This window comes from Theileria equi, chromosome 1 (assembly GCF_000342415.1).
Source record: "Theileria equi strain WA chromosome 1, complete sequence".
Lineage (NCBI taxonomy): Eukaryota > Apicomplexa > Aconoidasida > Piroplasmida > Theileriidae > Theileria > Theileria equi.
In genome coordinates this window covers 2,316,102-2,330,954 of record NC_021366.1, presented here as the reverse complement: position 1 = coordinate 2,330,954, position 14,853 = coordinate 2,316,102, and the positions used below count along the sequence as shown (strand labels likewise).

At 39.7% G+C, this 14,853-nt stretch overlaps 6 protein-coding genes across 6 annotated transcripts; 3 read left to right on the top strand and 3 right to left on the bottom strand.

The window, feature by feature from the left end:
• Window positions 1-370: 370 nt before the first annotated feature.
• On the bottom strand, window positions 371-1,081 carry BEWA_028480 (hypothetical protein; the record flags this gene model as incomplete). The annotated part of the gene is made up of 3 exons (XM_004829607.1): window positions 371-770; window positions 835-912; window positions 948-1,081. 3 exons carry the CDS (start codon window positions 1,079-1,081, stop codon window positions 371-373), a joined length of 612 nt encoding a protein of 203 aa, XP_004829664.1.
• A 176-nt stretch (window positions 1,082-1,257) lies between these two features.
• BEWA_028470 (hypothetical protein) lies at window positions 1,258-6,039 on the bottom strand (the record flags this gene model as incomplete). Its single annotated transcript, XM_004829606.1, has 1 exon — window positions 1,258-6,039. One exon carries the CDS (start codon window positions 6,037-6,039, stop codon window positions 1,258-1,260), a length of 4,782 nt encoding a protein of 1,593 aa, XP_004829663.1.
• A 193-nt stretch (window positions 6,040-6,232) lies between these two features.
• On the bottom strand, window positions 6,233-6,925 carry BEWA_028460 (hypothetical protein; the record flags this gene model as incomplete). Its single annotated transcript, XM_004829605.1, has 1 exon — window positions 6,233-6,925. One exon carries the CDS (start codon window positions 6,923-6,925, stop codon window positions 6,233-6,235), a length of 693 nt encoding a protein of 230 aa, XP_004829662.1.
• A 684-nt stretch (window positions 6,926-7,609) lies between these two features.
• Window positions 7,610-8,408, top strand: BEWA_028450 (hypothetical protein; the record flags this gene model as incomplete). Its single annotated transcript, XM_004829604.1, has 2 exons — window positions 7,610-7,773; window positions 8,036-8,408. 2 exons carry the CDS (start codon window positions 7,610-7,612, stop codon window positions 8,406-8,408), a joined length of 537 nt encoding a protein of 178 aa, XP_004829661.1.
• Window positions 8,409-8,652: 244 nt separating this feature from the next.
• BEWA_028440 (hypothetical protein) lies at window positions 8,653-14,068 on the top strand (the record flags this gene model as incomplete). The annotated part of the gene is made up of 7 exons (XM_004829603.1): window positions 8,653-11,789; window positions 11,847-12,246; window positions 12,308-12,532; window positions 12,699-13,520; window positions 13,591-13,664; window positions 13,721-13,847; window positions 13,970-14,068. The coding sequence occupies 7 exons, from the start codon at window positions 8,653-8,655 to the stop codon at window positions 14,066-14,068; spliced, it is 4,884 nt and encodes a 1,627-aa protein (XP_004829660.1).
• A 211-nt stretch (window positions 14,069-14,279) lies between these two features.
• BEWA_028430 (hypothetical protein) lies at window positions 14,280-14,822 on the top strand (the record flags this gene model as incomplete). Its single annotated transcript, XM_004829602.1, has 1 exon — window positions 14,280-14,822. One exon carries the CDS (start codon window positions 14,280-14,282, stop codon window positions 14,820-14,822), a length of 543 nt encoding a protein of 180 aa, XP_004829659.1.
• Window positions 14,823-14,853: the final 31 nt, after the last annotated feature.

Sequence of the window (14,853 nt, the reverse complement as noted above, 5' to 3'; positions counted from 1 at the left end):
AAAGTATCGTTTGAAACTTGTATCACGCACTCCAGAAACTTACAAGTGTGATTGTGTGTAAACAAGACAGCCAGCTATACAGGGGGTTGTTAAAAACAGCCCTAGTATTTGGCTTTTACAATAGCAAGTGGGATAATCAGGTGATATTTAGATTCATGTTAGAAACGAAAAGGGACGAATGAGAATTGCAACCACTGAAATTTATATCGATGTCCCTCTGAAACAACCTCTCCATACACATTAATATGGGAAAACCTCATCTAGTAGAAATCCATTAATTATGCATACAGCAAACACGTATTTAAAAATTATTTCGAGACATTAAACCTCAGTCTAATGTACAAGGTGTGTTTATTTCCATAAACTGCGTTTATCGAGCATCCATGATTAGTTTATGCATGTGTAAATCAGTTTGCATAACCTTTATGAGTTCAGCCAACGACTGATATTTCCCATCGCTCCTTAAAAATCCTTGAATGTATAACTTGATTGTCTGACCCAATAACGTTTCCTTGAACTCTTTATAAATGTATGCCTCAATGATGTAGTTTGTGTCAACAAAATGAGGATTAAATCCTATAGATACAATAGTATCCAAACAATCTGATCCTGAAACTTCTGAATTTCCATCTAGGTAAGCTCTTCCATAATATACCCCCGTAAACAAGTGTATTGTGTGTATACACTTTAGATTCGCTGTTGGTATCCCAAGGAGTAGGAGACCCCTACCGTGACCCTTTATAATAGTACCCTCTATGTATATCGGTTCCCTGTAGAATATTGTGAGTAGATTATAGATTTGGAGGGAATAACCAAGTTATACATTAAACCAACCTTAATTCTAGAAACCATCCTAATGTTCCAGAGAGTTTATTAATATCGAGTTTACTATTTAAATTGATCTTGTGATATCTGAATCGAGGGATATTTTAAAATAAACAACATACACATTATCATCTGGTCTTTTTGGTATTTTTTTAATGGTACATGTCCTGTTTAACATTTTTGTGGCATCATTGAGAAATTGCGTATTTTTTGAAACGATTCGGAATGATGAAGATTCTGCAATTGTAGATTTCATCTCTTCCAAGGAAGATACAATGACAAAATTCTTGCAGGATTGGGAATGTCCAAAACCTAAAAATGTGTGTAAATGAAAATTTAAACAAAGGTAGCAAGTAGAATATCTGAGGAATCATTATTGAGATGGGTGTGAATAAGGATGAGGAAATGGTGATCTAGTATCTCCATGGAGTCTCAAATCTGTCTAACCCAAGGATCTCCTTTAGAACGTTTAAACATCCATAAGCCAAATCCGGTAAGGCCACCAGCTCCTGTAAGAGTAGCAGAGGATGTTCCAAATGCTGTCCATAGTACAGAACCGGTAGCAACAGTTTCAGCAATAAAAGCTTCAGCTTCTTTAGCAGGTAGACTAGAAGCAGTAGCTTCAGAAGTAGGTTCTTGAGGTCCAGATTCAACTTGAGAATCAGCAGTAGCAACAGGAGTACTAGCTAGGTTAGATGAGACAGCATCAGGTTTAGAAGCAGGTTTTTCTTCAGGACAAGGAGTTATACCACACCCAGCACTCCTTAGTGCTTTCACAAGTTGGTTATATTTCTCACATTCAATAGGACTCGTAAATTCATTTGGTTTTACAGTTTTGAGAGCACTGGAGGCCTCTATCCACTCATCTGTATCAACATTCCTAACCAGCCACTTATCCCTAACAGTAGAAATACCACCTTCGATATATACAAATACTGGAGTACCATCTTTGCAATAGAGTGCACATACGACTTCTACATTAGTAAGAAGAAATGATTTATCTCCTAACTTTATCATCTTCACTCTAGCACCTTCGTTGTATTTTATGCCTGCCACTGTGGTTTGAGCTCTAATGAAGTGTCTATAAGCTTTAATGGGACTTGATTCAGGATGCGTTTTGCAGGAAACTTGTACCTCTCTGGCGTATATTTTCTTTGCACTAGTTCCATTATGGTAAGTGCAACAGTACCAGTTACCTTTTCTTTTAGATACATCATAGGACAGATCTATCGTAATTACACTGTTGAGCTTGCAATTTAGAAGATTAAGCTTCATCTCAAGTTGACCAGAGGATATGTCAGAAATTTTCCAATTAGTATTGTCGGTAGTTCCTGTGCCAGTATTCTCATAGCAAGTTTCTGTGGCCTCTTGTGAACCAGATCCTTGGGTAGTAATTTTGACGAGTAAAGGTCTACCTCTCTTATCTGGAGGACCCTTCCTAGTAGGATCTTCCAAGGGAGTCCAGTAGAAGACTGATACAGTAGTCACCTTAGAAGTTCCTGGTATATTTTTAGTCTTTTCACCTCCATATTTGAACTCTTTAGCTGTGAAGTACTTCTTGCCATAGACAATGTGTTTGTACTGAGTAAAATCAGATACACTAACAGATTCACCGCCATCTACAGTAATCCACCTGTCAGAATCATCTCCATATGCGTATGTATTCCCTGAAGTTCTGTTATAAATGTTGATAGTCACAAGAGGGGGTTTACAATCACTCTGGATGGTGTCCAAAAAGTCAACTATATCTTGATAGTTAGATTCACTATAACCCTTCAAGCTGGGAACATGCATCCATTCAGTATCACTGTCAGGTTTCTTAAACCACTTATCTCCAGTAGCTTGAGGTAAATAAATGAGAAGAGGATTGTATGCAGTAATACCGGTACAAACTTCACTCTTGCAAAAATAGACAATTACTTTCTTGGCTTTCATAACAGGTAGGTACAGACCTTGTAGTTTTATAGTTTCTCCTCCCTTAATGAAACCAGATATATTAAAATTTCTTCCTTCTGTTGGAATATGTTCATAAGCAGTATAGTTTCCAAGATTACTGGAATAGAGTACCTCACTAACCTTTACTTTTTTCTCCTTATGAGGACTTAGAGGACTTTTATCATCATGACAATATGGTCCTCCCGTCCTAGTAACATCTATTTGAACAACATCGTTGATCTCACAATTGAGTAAGTCTAACTCAGCTTGGGTAGGTCCTTTTCCAGATCTATTATATTCACGCCATACATCACCTTTACTGTTTCTATAGTATGTCTTACTTCCATTACTGTCCTGTATTTCAACCAGTAGAGCCTTCCTAGTATTATCAGTCCAGTAATAAGCAGAAACTGAGGTAACACCATCTTTCTGAGGAATTACTTGAATAGGAGTACTATTAACATCCTGAACTGCCAGTAGTTTGAATGGTGCATGCAGAGAATCCTCATGAGTATACTTGAGAAAATCCCGAGTAACTCCAGCAGGAAGGATAGGAGGATAGAGAGATTTTGTGACTTTAATAGTCTTATTACTTTCAACATCTGGATAAAGGATAGTATTCAAAGATCTTATATCTGGTTTATACTCGAGCTTAATGGTTACTTCTGGTTGAGGTTTAGATACGGGGACTACAAATGTAGTGGTTGCTGTTATAGATGCCCCAGTACTCATCAAACAGCCTATCAAGTTTGCACATTGTAATCCTTCGAGTACCTTAAAGAGTTTACTAAATTTATCACATCCTCTTGCATTATCCGGTGTTACATCGTCGAGACCCTTGATTACCTTAGTCCAAGAAACACCCTGAGTTCCTTTCTTATACCATCCAGTAGCTTGAGAATTTGTTCCTTTTGCTGCATCAATGTATATTAGTGCTGGATTGTTCCCGCAGTAGAATGCATAAACATCTATAGGTCCGGTAATAGGAAATGTCAATCCATTTGCAACTACACGCTTTCTATCTCTTTTCTCTCCATCACTATTAAGATAATACTTTATTTTCGCGAGTTGAATCTTGCCATCACCAGGAATGGAGTGTTTATAGTAGTCAATCGTTGAATAGTTATGTCTAACATTAGACTTGGTTAAAACTTTAACTGAACTATGGTGAATAGAAATCTTATTACAACAATATGACTCTCCACTTTTCCTAGACTCAGTAAGATCCATAGTAACCGCATTGTTGAGTTTACAGTTTTGTTCGTCCAGTTCCTTCTCAATGTCTTCGCCGGTGAGTTTAGATGTAGGAATGTTGACAATCGGATTCCATTGAGTTCCATCGCTTTTGTTGGAATAGTAATGATATTTATTTTCTTTAAGGACCTCCACTAAAAGGGGTTTTTCCATTCTGCTACCATGTTGCCAATACCATACTGATAAATGTTGAATGTCATTACCAGGGCTAATTCCCAAATCAACCGTTATATCATTTTTCTCTTCTCCAAATACAACTTGTTTTACAGTGAAAGAACCTCCACTTGGTGGCTTATGTGTGAACTTTAAGAATCCTGGAGGATTATTTTCTTCCCTAGTTAGTTGAACAGATCCTTCGGGGCTTCTAGGATATGTAGTAGATCCAACATGTGCATCCTGCTTTATGTTTATTATAACATCAGATGAAGGGAAAACTATACTTAGTGTCTGTTGAACTTCTTTTACAACTTTCACTATCTTTGGTATAACTTTAGCAGGAGTTATATGGATCTTATTAGGATCATCATGAAGTTGATCCAATGTCTCAAGAGTAGGAGTATATTGCGTTTTCTCAAGGCTAGCTTGTTCCCTAGCCCGGTCTTCTTCTATTTCTTCTTTAAGTCCCAGTGGAGGTATAAATTTGTCCCTTTTGACCTCTCCCTCTAGATACTCAAAGACTTTATCTGGAGAAACTAATTGACTTTTTGGTTCTGGGTATTCTCTGAAAATTTTTGTATTATCATTAGGAAGTTTATCTGGGTTACATTTGTTATCACTGAGTAATTTAGCTACCTTGCGAAAGTTCTCTCTCAAATCATTGTTAATTTGGTCTTCAGTCTCAGGAATCTCAAGCAAATCCCAACCATTCTGGGTGATCCTTTGATACCACTGATAGTCTTTATATCCATCCTTAGCATACAAAATTTCCAGAAAAATAGGTTGCTCCTTACAGCTTGTGGCATAGTAAGCAGTAACCTTATAAGCACTTCTAATAGGAAACATAATGCCCTTTTGCTTCTCGCCACCTTTCACAATTCTACCAATAGTGAATGGGAGTTTATCATCTGAAGCATGTTCGTATATGGAAAATCCTTTATATACATCTGATGATTGTGTTGTAACCTTTATCCTCTTATTCTCACAATCTTTAGTACAACAGTATTTTTTATCATGAGATCTATTGGATATATCAATTGTGGTCGTTCTATTACGTGTACAGTTATGCTCCACTATGGCGTTATTCAATTCACCAATTTTGTCTTTATCTCTTTTATCCCATTGCAAACCAACTCTGCCATCATTGAAATAATATGTGGGCTGATTTCTAGTATCTAAAACCTTGACCACTAGTGGTTTTCCTAGATGATGTTTCCAGTAAAATGTGGATATTTCTAGAACACCATCTGGAGGAATAGGTATTTCTATGTCCTTGCCATTATATCTGACGGATTGTATGTCAAATCTCCCGCCATGTGGCTTCTGGATAAATTCGTATATATCACCATCATATATCTTTCTACTTGGACGAACACTAACTCGGCAATGATATTGTCTAGATGTATTTTTGTAGATATCTAAAATAAGTGCTCCGGTAGATCTGCAGCTTAGTTCCTCTAGTTTCTCCTTAAGCCTTTCGGGTTTACTTAGGTCATCCTTTTGAGTCCATACCGTATTTCCCAATCCAGCTTTAGGGTTTTCATTGTAGGAGTATTGTTTTCCTTCACTCTTATCGATTTCTATGACAAATGGTATATCTAAGTCCGGTCCACCATAGTAAACAGAGACTTCTGTAACGCTGGGAATTTTTTCCAGACCTTTATTAAAAATCAATTCTCCATTATTCCAAACACTTCTAAGAGTAAATGTACCTTTCTTTGACTTATGAATGTGCTTATCATAACCTCTTGCAGGATTGTTAGTTTCCTTAGTGACAGTAATACCAAGATTATGTGGTTTTTTATCACATCTACATTCTGAACCACCACACAATTTATCTAGTTCTAATTTGAGCCATTTCTGAGTCATCCTCCATGATTAGAAAGCATGCTCTTTCAAAACTCTGAGATCCATGAGTAGTCTCAATGCGACCAAAGGGAGCAGACCGGTACCTTAGCTACTCCTCATCCATTCATCCTCCCTCACAACTAGCTCATCGTCAGAGAGACTATCCACGGAACAGAATGGATACCTCAAGATTGAGCATATAATGATAACCTCTTCAGTGGATACTCACTTGCGCATCATGCATGACAGACTTACCTCCAGATTTTATAAACGCATCAACGGCCTCTTTGAACATTGTGACAAGTACAACAGTTTCACCGTCATTATTCTCATCTGAAACACCGAAAAAGTATTCAAAATCTACCTGATTGCCGCTACAAAGTTTCTCCAACGAGACCCAAAGCCATCCTAACAAAAGGACATCTTGCAAGTGACAACAAAGCATTCCATTTCTGGAATTATCCCACTCGTGCACCTTTTCCTTGTAGGCAACCCCGTTTCCTGCGCGCAAGGCATAGAGTTTTGCTCCATTGTACACGTCAGAGAGTGTCTGCAGCCTATGGGCGTGGACAAGGTCGTACTTTTCAAGCACATCTGTGAGAATGCAAAGCGTTTCCTTGACAATTTCCGGTGTAAGCAGGGGCATCGATTGAGAGGGTGAGGACGAAGATTTCAGAACCATCTTGATGGCCTCCCTCAACATGTGAGAGTCTGATTTGGCTATTCTATCCATTGGTTGAATTTCTTTAGGAGATGCATCTTCTGTATCCACCGAATCATTTGCAGTGCTCCATGGCGATATAAGAATATCATCAATGGCATTGGCGATTGTACCCAGGTAATTGACAAGGATCGTCCGATGCTCAAACACCAGCTCGTCCACGTCAATTATAGATAGAGAAGTCATTATAGGACCAATTATTCGGGGTTGACTAAAATTCCGAAAGTGATCCAGCTACTCCCTAGTTCTTTGGGCTCCTTGTAGATGTTATTCTCTCTTGTTTATGCATCCGGTCGTTTGGCAGCCTGTACAGCTCCTATTTATTCTGCAGTTTGATCGTTAACTCGCGAGACCCGCTGGGTGGCCAAAATTCCAGACTGAACCGCAAAATGAATGGATGGTAATAAACAAAAACTCATGAGCACAAGAAAAAATAACTGTGAAGGAGATAAAAAGACGAAAAGTAACGTGCGCCTGGCACCATACGGGCGTTTGTGGCCTTTCCCTCAAAGTAGTGGCACAAAAAGATTAAAGTAGCGATAAAATTACAACATAATTTGGCTAACCAAAATTTAACTTGGAATTCCGGTGTTTAGACGTCGCTCGATAACAACCAGACGGAAGGCCAAAGTACGGAGTTTTTCGCGGTTTTATGGACGGATATAGCCGGAAGAAAGGCGAGAATCTTTCGTTTTAGGCAAAAAGAGCAAAGAGTTTGATAGTTGAACGAAAAATCGTAGGTTTTTGGACCACGTTGGACATTCTTCGGGGTTTACCGTCTCATTTTTGACGATTCAGAGTGACAAAGGGGCTCTAGAAAGCTCACATAGAGGATTTGCACGTTTCCATTCGTTTGATTAAACAAGGAAGATGGCCGAAAGTGCCGAATTTGTTGCCACAGTTGGCATAGATGCCGGCGGAGATTCCTGCAGACTCTGCGTAGCAAAAAGCGGTCAGGACAGAGTGAATTTACATGTGAACAGAGTTTCAAATAGACAAACTCCGGCACTCGTTTCCTTTGACAAGAGATTAAGGTGAGTCTGGATGAATGGATGAGAGTGACGGCATTGGCAAGTGTAATGGAATGGTAGTGACTATAGTGAACTCTGCTCCATTTCTGTTACTGGAGGAGGTCAATACACCCCTTTAGAATCCAAAATGCATGTGGAGGCTCCAAAACATCACACATTTGCGGCACAAGGGTCACTTCACCACTCCATTACACTTGCTAATGCCTGATGTTTCCTCATACTCCTACACTATTACACGTCCGTACACTTATACATACCCATTCAGAATTTACGGGGAAGAAGCAGAGGCAAGGGCTGCGAGTCTCTTTAAAAACAGCGTTCCTCTTCCACTTTACATTTCTGGTTTAGACAAAGATTCCCTTGGAGAATATATAAAGACCAAAAAGTATCTATTTGGCTCAACATTTGACAAGAATAACGGTGCATTTAGTGTAACCTTTGACGATGCTCCTTACCAAGTCTACCCAGCTGAAATCCTTTCCTTTTTCGTAGACAAAGTCTTGGATACTGTGAGGAAGGAATGTGAAGTTTCCACTTCAGATGGAAATAACAAGTTTAGAGTTGCCCTTAGTCTACCAATTTATTTGAGTGAAGAGACTAAAAAGGGAATTTATAATTCGCTTTCACTAACGGGTTAGTTTATGAGAATGTGTAGGTGTTAGGTAGATGGGTTTTTAATGATTATGGAGAATGAAAATATTGTGGTTTAGAGTACGAAATATCTGAAAGATGTCTAGAGGGTGTACATTGGCAGTGGAATGTTCCATACGGTAATCCGGTGAGCTAGTTGTGAGGGAGAATGAATGCATGGATGAGGAGTAGATAGGAGACTCTTATGGATCTCAGAGTCTTGAAAGAGGTTTAAGATAAAGTCCAGAATGAATGGCTTCAAAAGACGTAGATATAAAAAACAATTGTAATGTATCATGCAGATGCTCTGGGAATGCAGGCTTTATCAGTGCTAAGACAGAGTCAGTTACAGGAGCAGGAAATTACGGATATTGCACTCATGAGAAGCTATTCGTATGGATAGGTGGTATTAAGTATGGCTTACACGATCTCCAAATACAAGATAATAAAGAACCAAAAAAACTTAAGGAGAAATACCATAGACTAGAAGTAGTAACTACTTACTACCACAACTATGGCATCGGTGGACTTTTTATAAAAACTCCTCTACTTATTGGTGTCAAGAGTACTAAAGGGGGGACTTATGAATGGTATGAAAATACTGGTACTAATGGAGATAACCTGACATGGAGGAAGATTTATAACCATAGTGGATTTCCTAACAGTGACACGGATCTTGCTAATCCCCAGTTCAAGAATAAGCTAGATGAGCTTGCCTGTAGACTACAGAATATTGTTGAAATAAATCTCTCCAAAGATAAATATGAGGTATATTGTCATCATAACCATGATCCAGGGTATAAGAATAGGATAAGAGTTAAACTCAATCCTGATACATTCCACTTCCCTAAGTATGTCACATTTGAGCATACCCCAAACTCAGGAACTGAACTAACTATAGGTGGATTTAACATTGGAAATAATCAACAAAATGTTGCTGGACTAAATTTCCCCTTTAAAGCGACTAGGATTACAGTATTTATGCCAACATGTGATCATAACAAGCCCTTCCTGTTCCACGTAGCTTCCAAGCAGGGACAGACTAATAACAGGTGGTTTCAGAGGACAAATGGTAGTAGCTGGAAGGAAATTACTAGTGATTCCAACTTTAGAAATACGACGCCAGATAAAGCTAATAAAGAGGTTAGGGTGCAGTTCACAGAACTTACCAAGAGCTTAGGCGTAACACCATGCAGCGCTCCTGGTACAGTCCAATTGGACGTTACTAAGGTTCCATCTCCTGGAAAGAATGAGACAGTATACTTTTATGGTAACACTCCAATACTTGTTAAGAAGGTAGTTAGTAATGATCTCCCTAATGTATTCCTGAAATATTCTCATACACCTCCAGGTGATGGCGAGTTTACAGTAAGTACTGCACTCATTGGTGGAAGTCAGATAGGAACCATGACTCATAGGAAGGTTCAAGGTTTTTTCGTCTACTTCTGGACTGGGAATGATAACTTACCGATCCTAGTTGGAATTAAAAAGAGTAGTTGGCAGGATGGTAGTGATCAACCAAAGTACTATAGCAAGGGCAATAGTGGATATAGTCACATTTGGACCCCTACTTGGGTATCTGGTATGAGTGAAGTACAAGCACTTGACGATCAAAATTGTAGTTTCAATGGTGCAATTCCAGTTAATCTAAATAATCCTACAAATCCAGATCAGTTCCTTTCTATTTCCAACAAATCTAGCTGTCTAAAGAATTATAAAAAGATCACACGTTCTACATCTACATCTTCTCCTCCAAACAGTGATTACACCGTTCAAGAATACAATGTTAGCGGGGGATACACCCAAATTTCCAGAGTAACTTATGATGGAAGAGATACTACCGGAATCACTCTTCCAAAAGATTATACAGTCTCAAGAATTAGAGTGTATTCTTACCCAGGAAATCCAGGTCCTCCAGAGATTCCTCTCATGCTCCAGTTTATACCAAAAGGTAATGGAGAGTCAAAGTGGTTTGAGAGTAATAATACAAGTGGAACTGATTGGGGAACAGTTAATGTAACTGCTGGATTCTACAATGAAACTGGAAACCAGCCTACTGAGAAGCTTACAACTGAACTTGATGAGATAGCATGTTCCATAGGTATAGGTGTTACTATGGATATATCTTTTAGGAATTCTGTTCAAGATGCCAGCCATAAGAATAGATATTGTTGCCGTTACCATAGTGACGATATGCAGAAAATTTCTGTTGAGAAAAAGATCATCCAAGTAAATGATAGAACGATGGACTGCTACAGACATCAAACCAATTACGGAACTACACTTTCCGGTATTAAATATTACGAAAATAGTAATACTAATGCTGATAGGAAGAGAATAAAACTTGGTGACCTTACCTTTCCCATAAAGGATTCGGTAAAAATCTACGCATTATACTGTGGAGGAAATCCTGCACTAATATATCTGGACTATGATGGACAACTCAATGTTAAGGGGTGGTACAAAAGAACTCCTGGTGATAGTCAACTATGGAATAATCTCACTAGTGAACTCCCAGACCAAACACCAGATAACATAAAAAAATGTGGTGACGAATATAACAAGCTTGTGACTGTACTAAATGAGTTTCCTGGATATAAAGATTTGCAAAAATGCACTGAAAATACCACTTCCCAATCCTCATCTCTAAAAGACACTGGAGCTCTTCCTGGACCTCAAGGACCTGGTGGTGAACTAGAACAAGGTGCTGGTACTGCTCATGGCAAAGCGAAAATTAAAGACTCTGAAGAAGTTGATACCCAACCTAAAGGCCCTAATCCTACTCTTGCTGATGAAAAGAATAAAAAAGAATTGGGACATAGATCTGAAGGGGTGCATAGAGTACTAGATTTTGTTAGCGATCTTTTTTCTGTTCTTATAGGGCCTAAGGGTGATAGAGCACAACCTAGATCCTCTCTTGGACCCAGAGGACCTGCTTGTGAAACTGGTGGTCAAAATCATGATAAAGGAGAAGCTGGTGAACCTCCTACCAGACCTCCTGTTCTTCTTCCTACTCCCAAAGATACTCCTGAACCTAATGATCTCGCTCAGGAAGCTGCTACTCCTCAACTCCAAGAAAATTCTAACTCTGGGTTGTCTCAACCACAAAATGGTAATGATCAATCTCCTGTAGATAATCATCAACAATCTGATCTCCAATCTCTCTCAGCCGATAATCAATTTAGTAGAGGAGTTCCTGATGCTCCTCCTGAAGTTAAACCTGCTTCTGAACCTTCTGCTGATAAACAAGGTGTTCCTGAAACTTCTCAAACTAACTCTTCTGATTGGGAAGTAATTTTCGGGGGCTCTGCCACTGTAGTTTCTGGTTCTCTTACTGGACTTGTTTTGCAGGATGGAAACTTTATAATCGCTATAAAGGAGATCCTTGGGTTAGACAGATTTAAGTCTCTATGGATGGATACCCATAAGGAATCTATACTGAGTAGTTGGTATAATGGAGTACTATCATGGATGGATACTATAGGAAATTATAATCAGGCTATAACCACAATATTTCGCAAAGTAATAACGTCTCATCTACCTAACGACATTACAAACATCTCCAAAATTTACCTTATACACCAAAACATTAAATATTTAGGTCTTGGATCAATCTTGTTGGTCAAAGAGTCTGAATGTCTTTTAAAGAGATGGTGTGACTCTCATCTTCCAGAGGTTTTTGTAGACTTTACTGGTAAAAATCAAAAGAGTACCATGAAAGTCGCATTTTTGGACGTTGGCTTTGTCCACTCTACATTTTTTGTTGCCGAAATATCTGAATCTGACGGACAATTTGAGCACAAGATTCTATCCGAGAAAGCATCAGATGAGATTGGAACTTACCAGGTACTCTACTCATGTCCATTCTGCATTAAAACGTATTTGCATATCGATGATATCTTTTCAGATAATCGAAACCATTGGGGATCACATTTGTGAACTTACAGGGGAAAGTATTAAAATCCCATCTAGACACTCATTTTACATTTTCAAATCGAGTACAAAGGCACTAAAGGAACTTAGCGTACTCAATGATGTCAAGATTGACGTTGAGCGTATTTTGGCAGATGACGAGGATTTTACAACAACTCTCGCGAGAACAAAGTTGGAGGAACTCACCGCTCATATTCAGGTTTGTTTTTGGGTCTCTTATTTTCCAGTTTATCACCATTACTCCCTTAATGATATACATTATGGTTGCCAGTCCTTCACTTATGGAGATATAGTCTCATCACTACTTATGCATTCTTCTTCTAGAGACCCCCTTCACGCTACAGACATACATTCCATTCATTTAGGAAAAGCTGCAAGCCATGATAGAGTCGGTGCTGCCGGAGTCTTTGGATGATTTGCTTGGGATGGAGGTGCTGGGAGGAGGTTCCAGGATCCCGTTTGTAAAGGCGGTAGCTGAAAAGGCGCTGGGGAAGCGTGGCTTTACAAGGCCCTTGAGGACGTCAATGGACACAACTTCAGCCGTTGCATATGGCGCCACCAAGCTCGCTCTTTCCGGGACTCTCCCCTCGATGGAATCTCCACTTCCAGATGAGTATCGCCGGTTTTTGGACAGAGAAGCTCTGCTAAAGTCAATAGAGGACGCAGAACTACAGAAACAGTCGCTACTAAACGAAATTGACAACTACATTATCAAGACGAAAAACGATGCTCAGGAGGACTACAAGGGCGTTTTGGACCTTGAAAAGGCGGAGCCTCTCCTGTATGACCTGGAGAACTTTGCAAGTGAAGCCATAATGGACAAGACGATCGACTGGCAGACCTGCAGTAAAAAACTGGAGGAGTGCAAAGCCAAAGTCGAACAGGAGTTCCCAGAGTACATCAAACTCAAGGAGGAAAAGGAAAGACAACATCAGGAAGAGGCCACAGAGAGCTCCAGCATGCCAGAGGTCAACATGGATGTGACGCTCCCAAATAGCGTCTGCATCAAGAGAGCCAACAAGAACAAGGAAGAAGGCAACGTCCTCGTATCCGCCGGAAACGTAGAACTGGCTGCACAGCATTACATCAGGGCCATTCAGTACTGTTCAAAGGTCAGCAATGTAACTGAAGAAGAACAAACGACGCTCTCTGAGCTCAAAATGACCACAAACTTGAATTTGGCCATGGTACGTTTTCTTCCTCTGAAGCTCCCCGACGGAAAAAGAAGAAACCCATACAACAAACATTAACCTGCAGTGCTACCTCAAGATGGAGACCAAGACAAGCCTCAACAAAGTCGTCTCTTGCTGTTCAGTGGCACTCGACATTCGGTAAGCGCCGTACACACATCCCCCATCCACTCTATCATCATCTACACAAACAACAGACCAAATCATCCAAAGGCACTTTTTAGAAGGGCCCTGGCATACGAGAAGCTTAATGAACTCGAAAAGGCCATCGGAGACGCTGAATTTGGACTAACGGCACACCCAGACAATACAGACCTGAAAAATGTAAGTTTAATGCCCAGAAACGGGATGAAATGTTGGTTTTTACAATTTAAAGTGTAAAGGGGAGTGTTACTGGTAGTATAGCTAAACAGGGTACTCGATCCTCCACATTAATGCTACTCTAGACTCTTAGTGGTACATTAGATTCACTGGTCATCTTTGTACTGTACAAGAGGGAGGAGCTTGAATCAGTAGTGTACATAAGAAAAAGAGTAGGATCATGAGTCAACAAAAGAGTGTCTTAAGGAATGATCATAGATCTTTACAACTATAGACATTCATTCCTGCTAGAGACCTTACACTCGCTTTATTCATGTGCTTACATCCCATGTACTCATTCACACACTAAATCTGCAGATCCGTGATCGTGTTGACAAAAAGATCAAGCTCCAGTTGCAGAAGCAAAAGAGAGCATTTTCGAAAATGTTTGGCTAAATGGATAGGCGCTACAATCCAATACTAAAGAGAGATGCCTTGTATCTCAAACGGGTGGACTCGCTTACGAGGCAATTCAAATCTGCGCTCTTGTTCGTGCATACAGCCTCTAAAAATACAAGGGCGACAAACAGTAAAATTGCACCGGAGGAATTTGTGAATGCAAAGGTACCCGTGACCGACCGATATCTTGGACCTCATGGAGGGGGTCCCATGGAAGCATATGGAAAAAACTTTGATGGGTTCAAGGTTTCTCCAAAACAGGCCAAGGGACCGGAGAGCGATTTTGCCCTGAGTAATGTATCCGCCAGAAAGTCCAAAAGGGTCGATACTAATCGGACAACGAGTACATCTACAACTCCTCTAAGTTTGAGAGCACACGGAGATACGGCAAGGATATTGCGGAAGACGTACGAATGTCAAGTAGGTTTGGAAAATGATCTAGAGGCAGCTAGTTCCCTGCAAGCACGTGGAACAGTCCCCTTTGACCGCAAACTCGGGGTACTCAAGGACGCCCTTCGAACATTGAATGATGTTAAGTAATGTAGTTTTACATTACATTTTAGGTATTCAC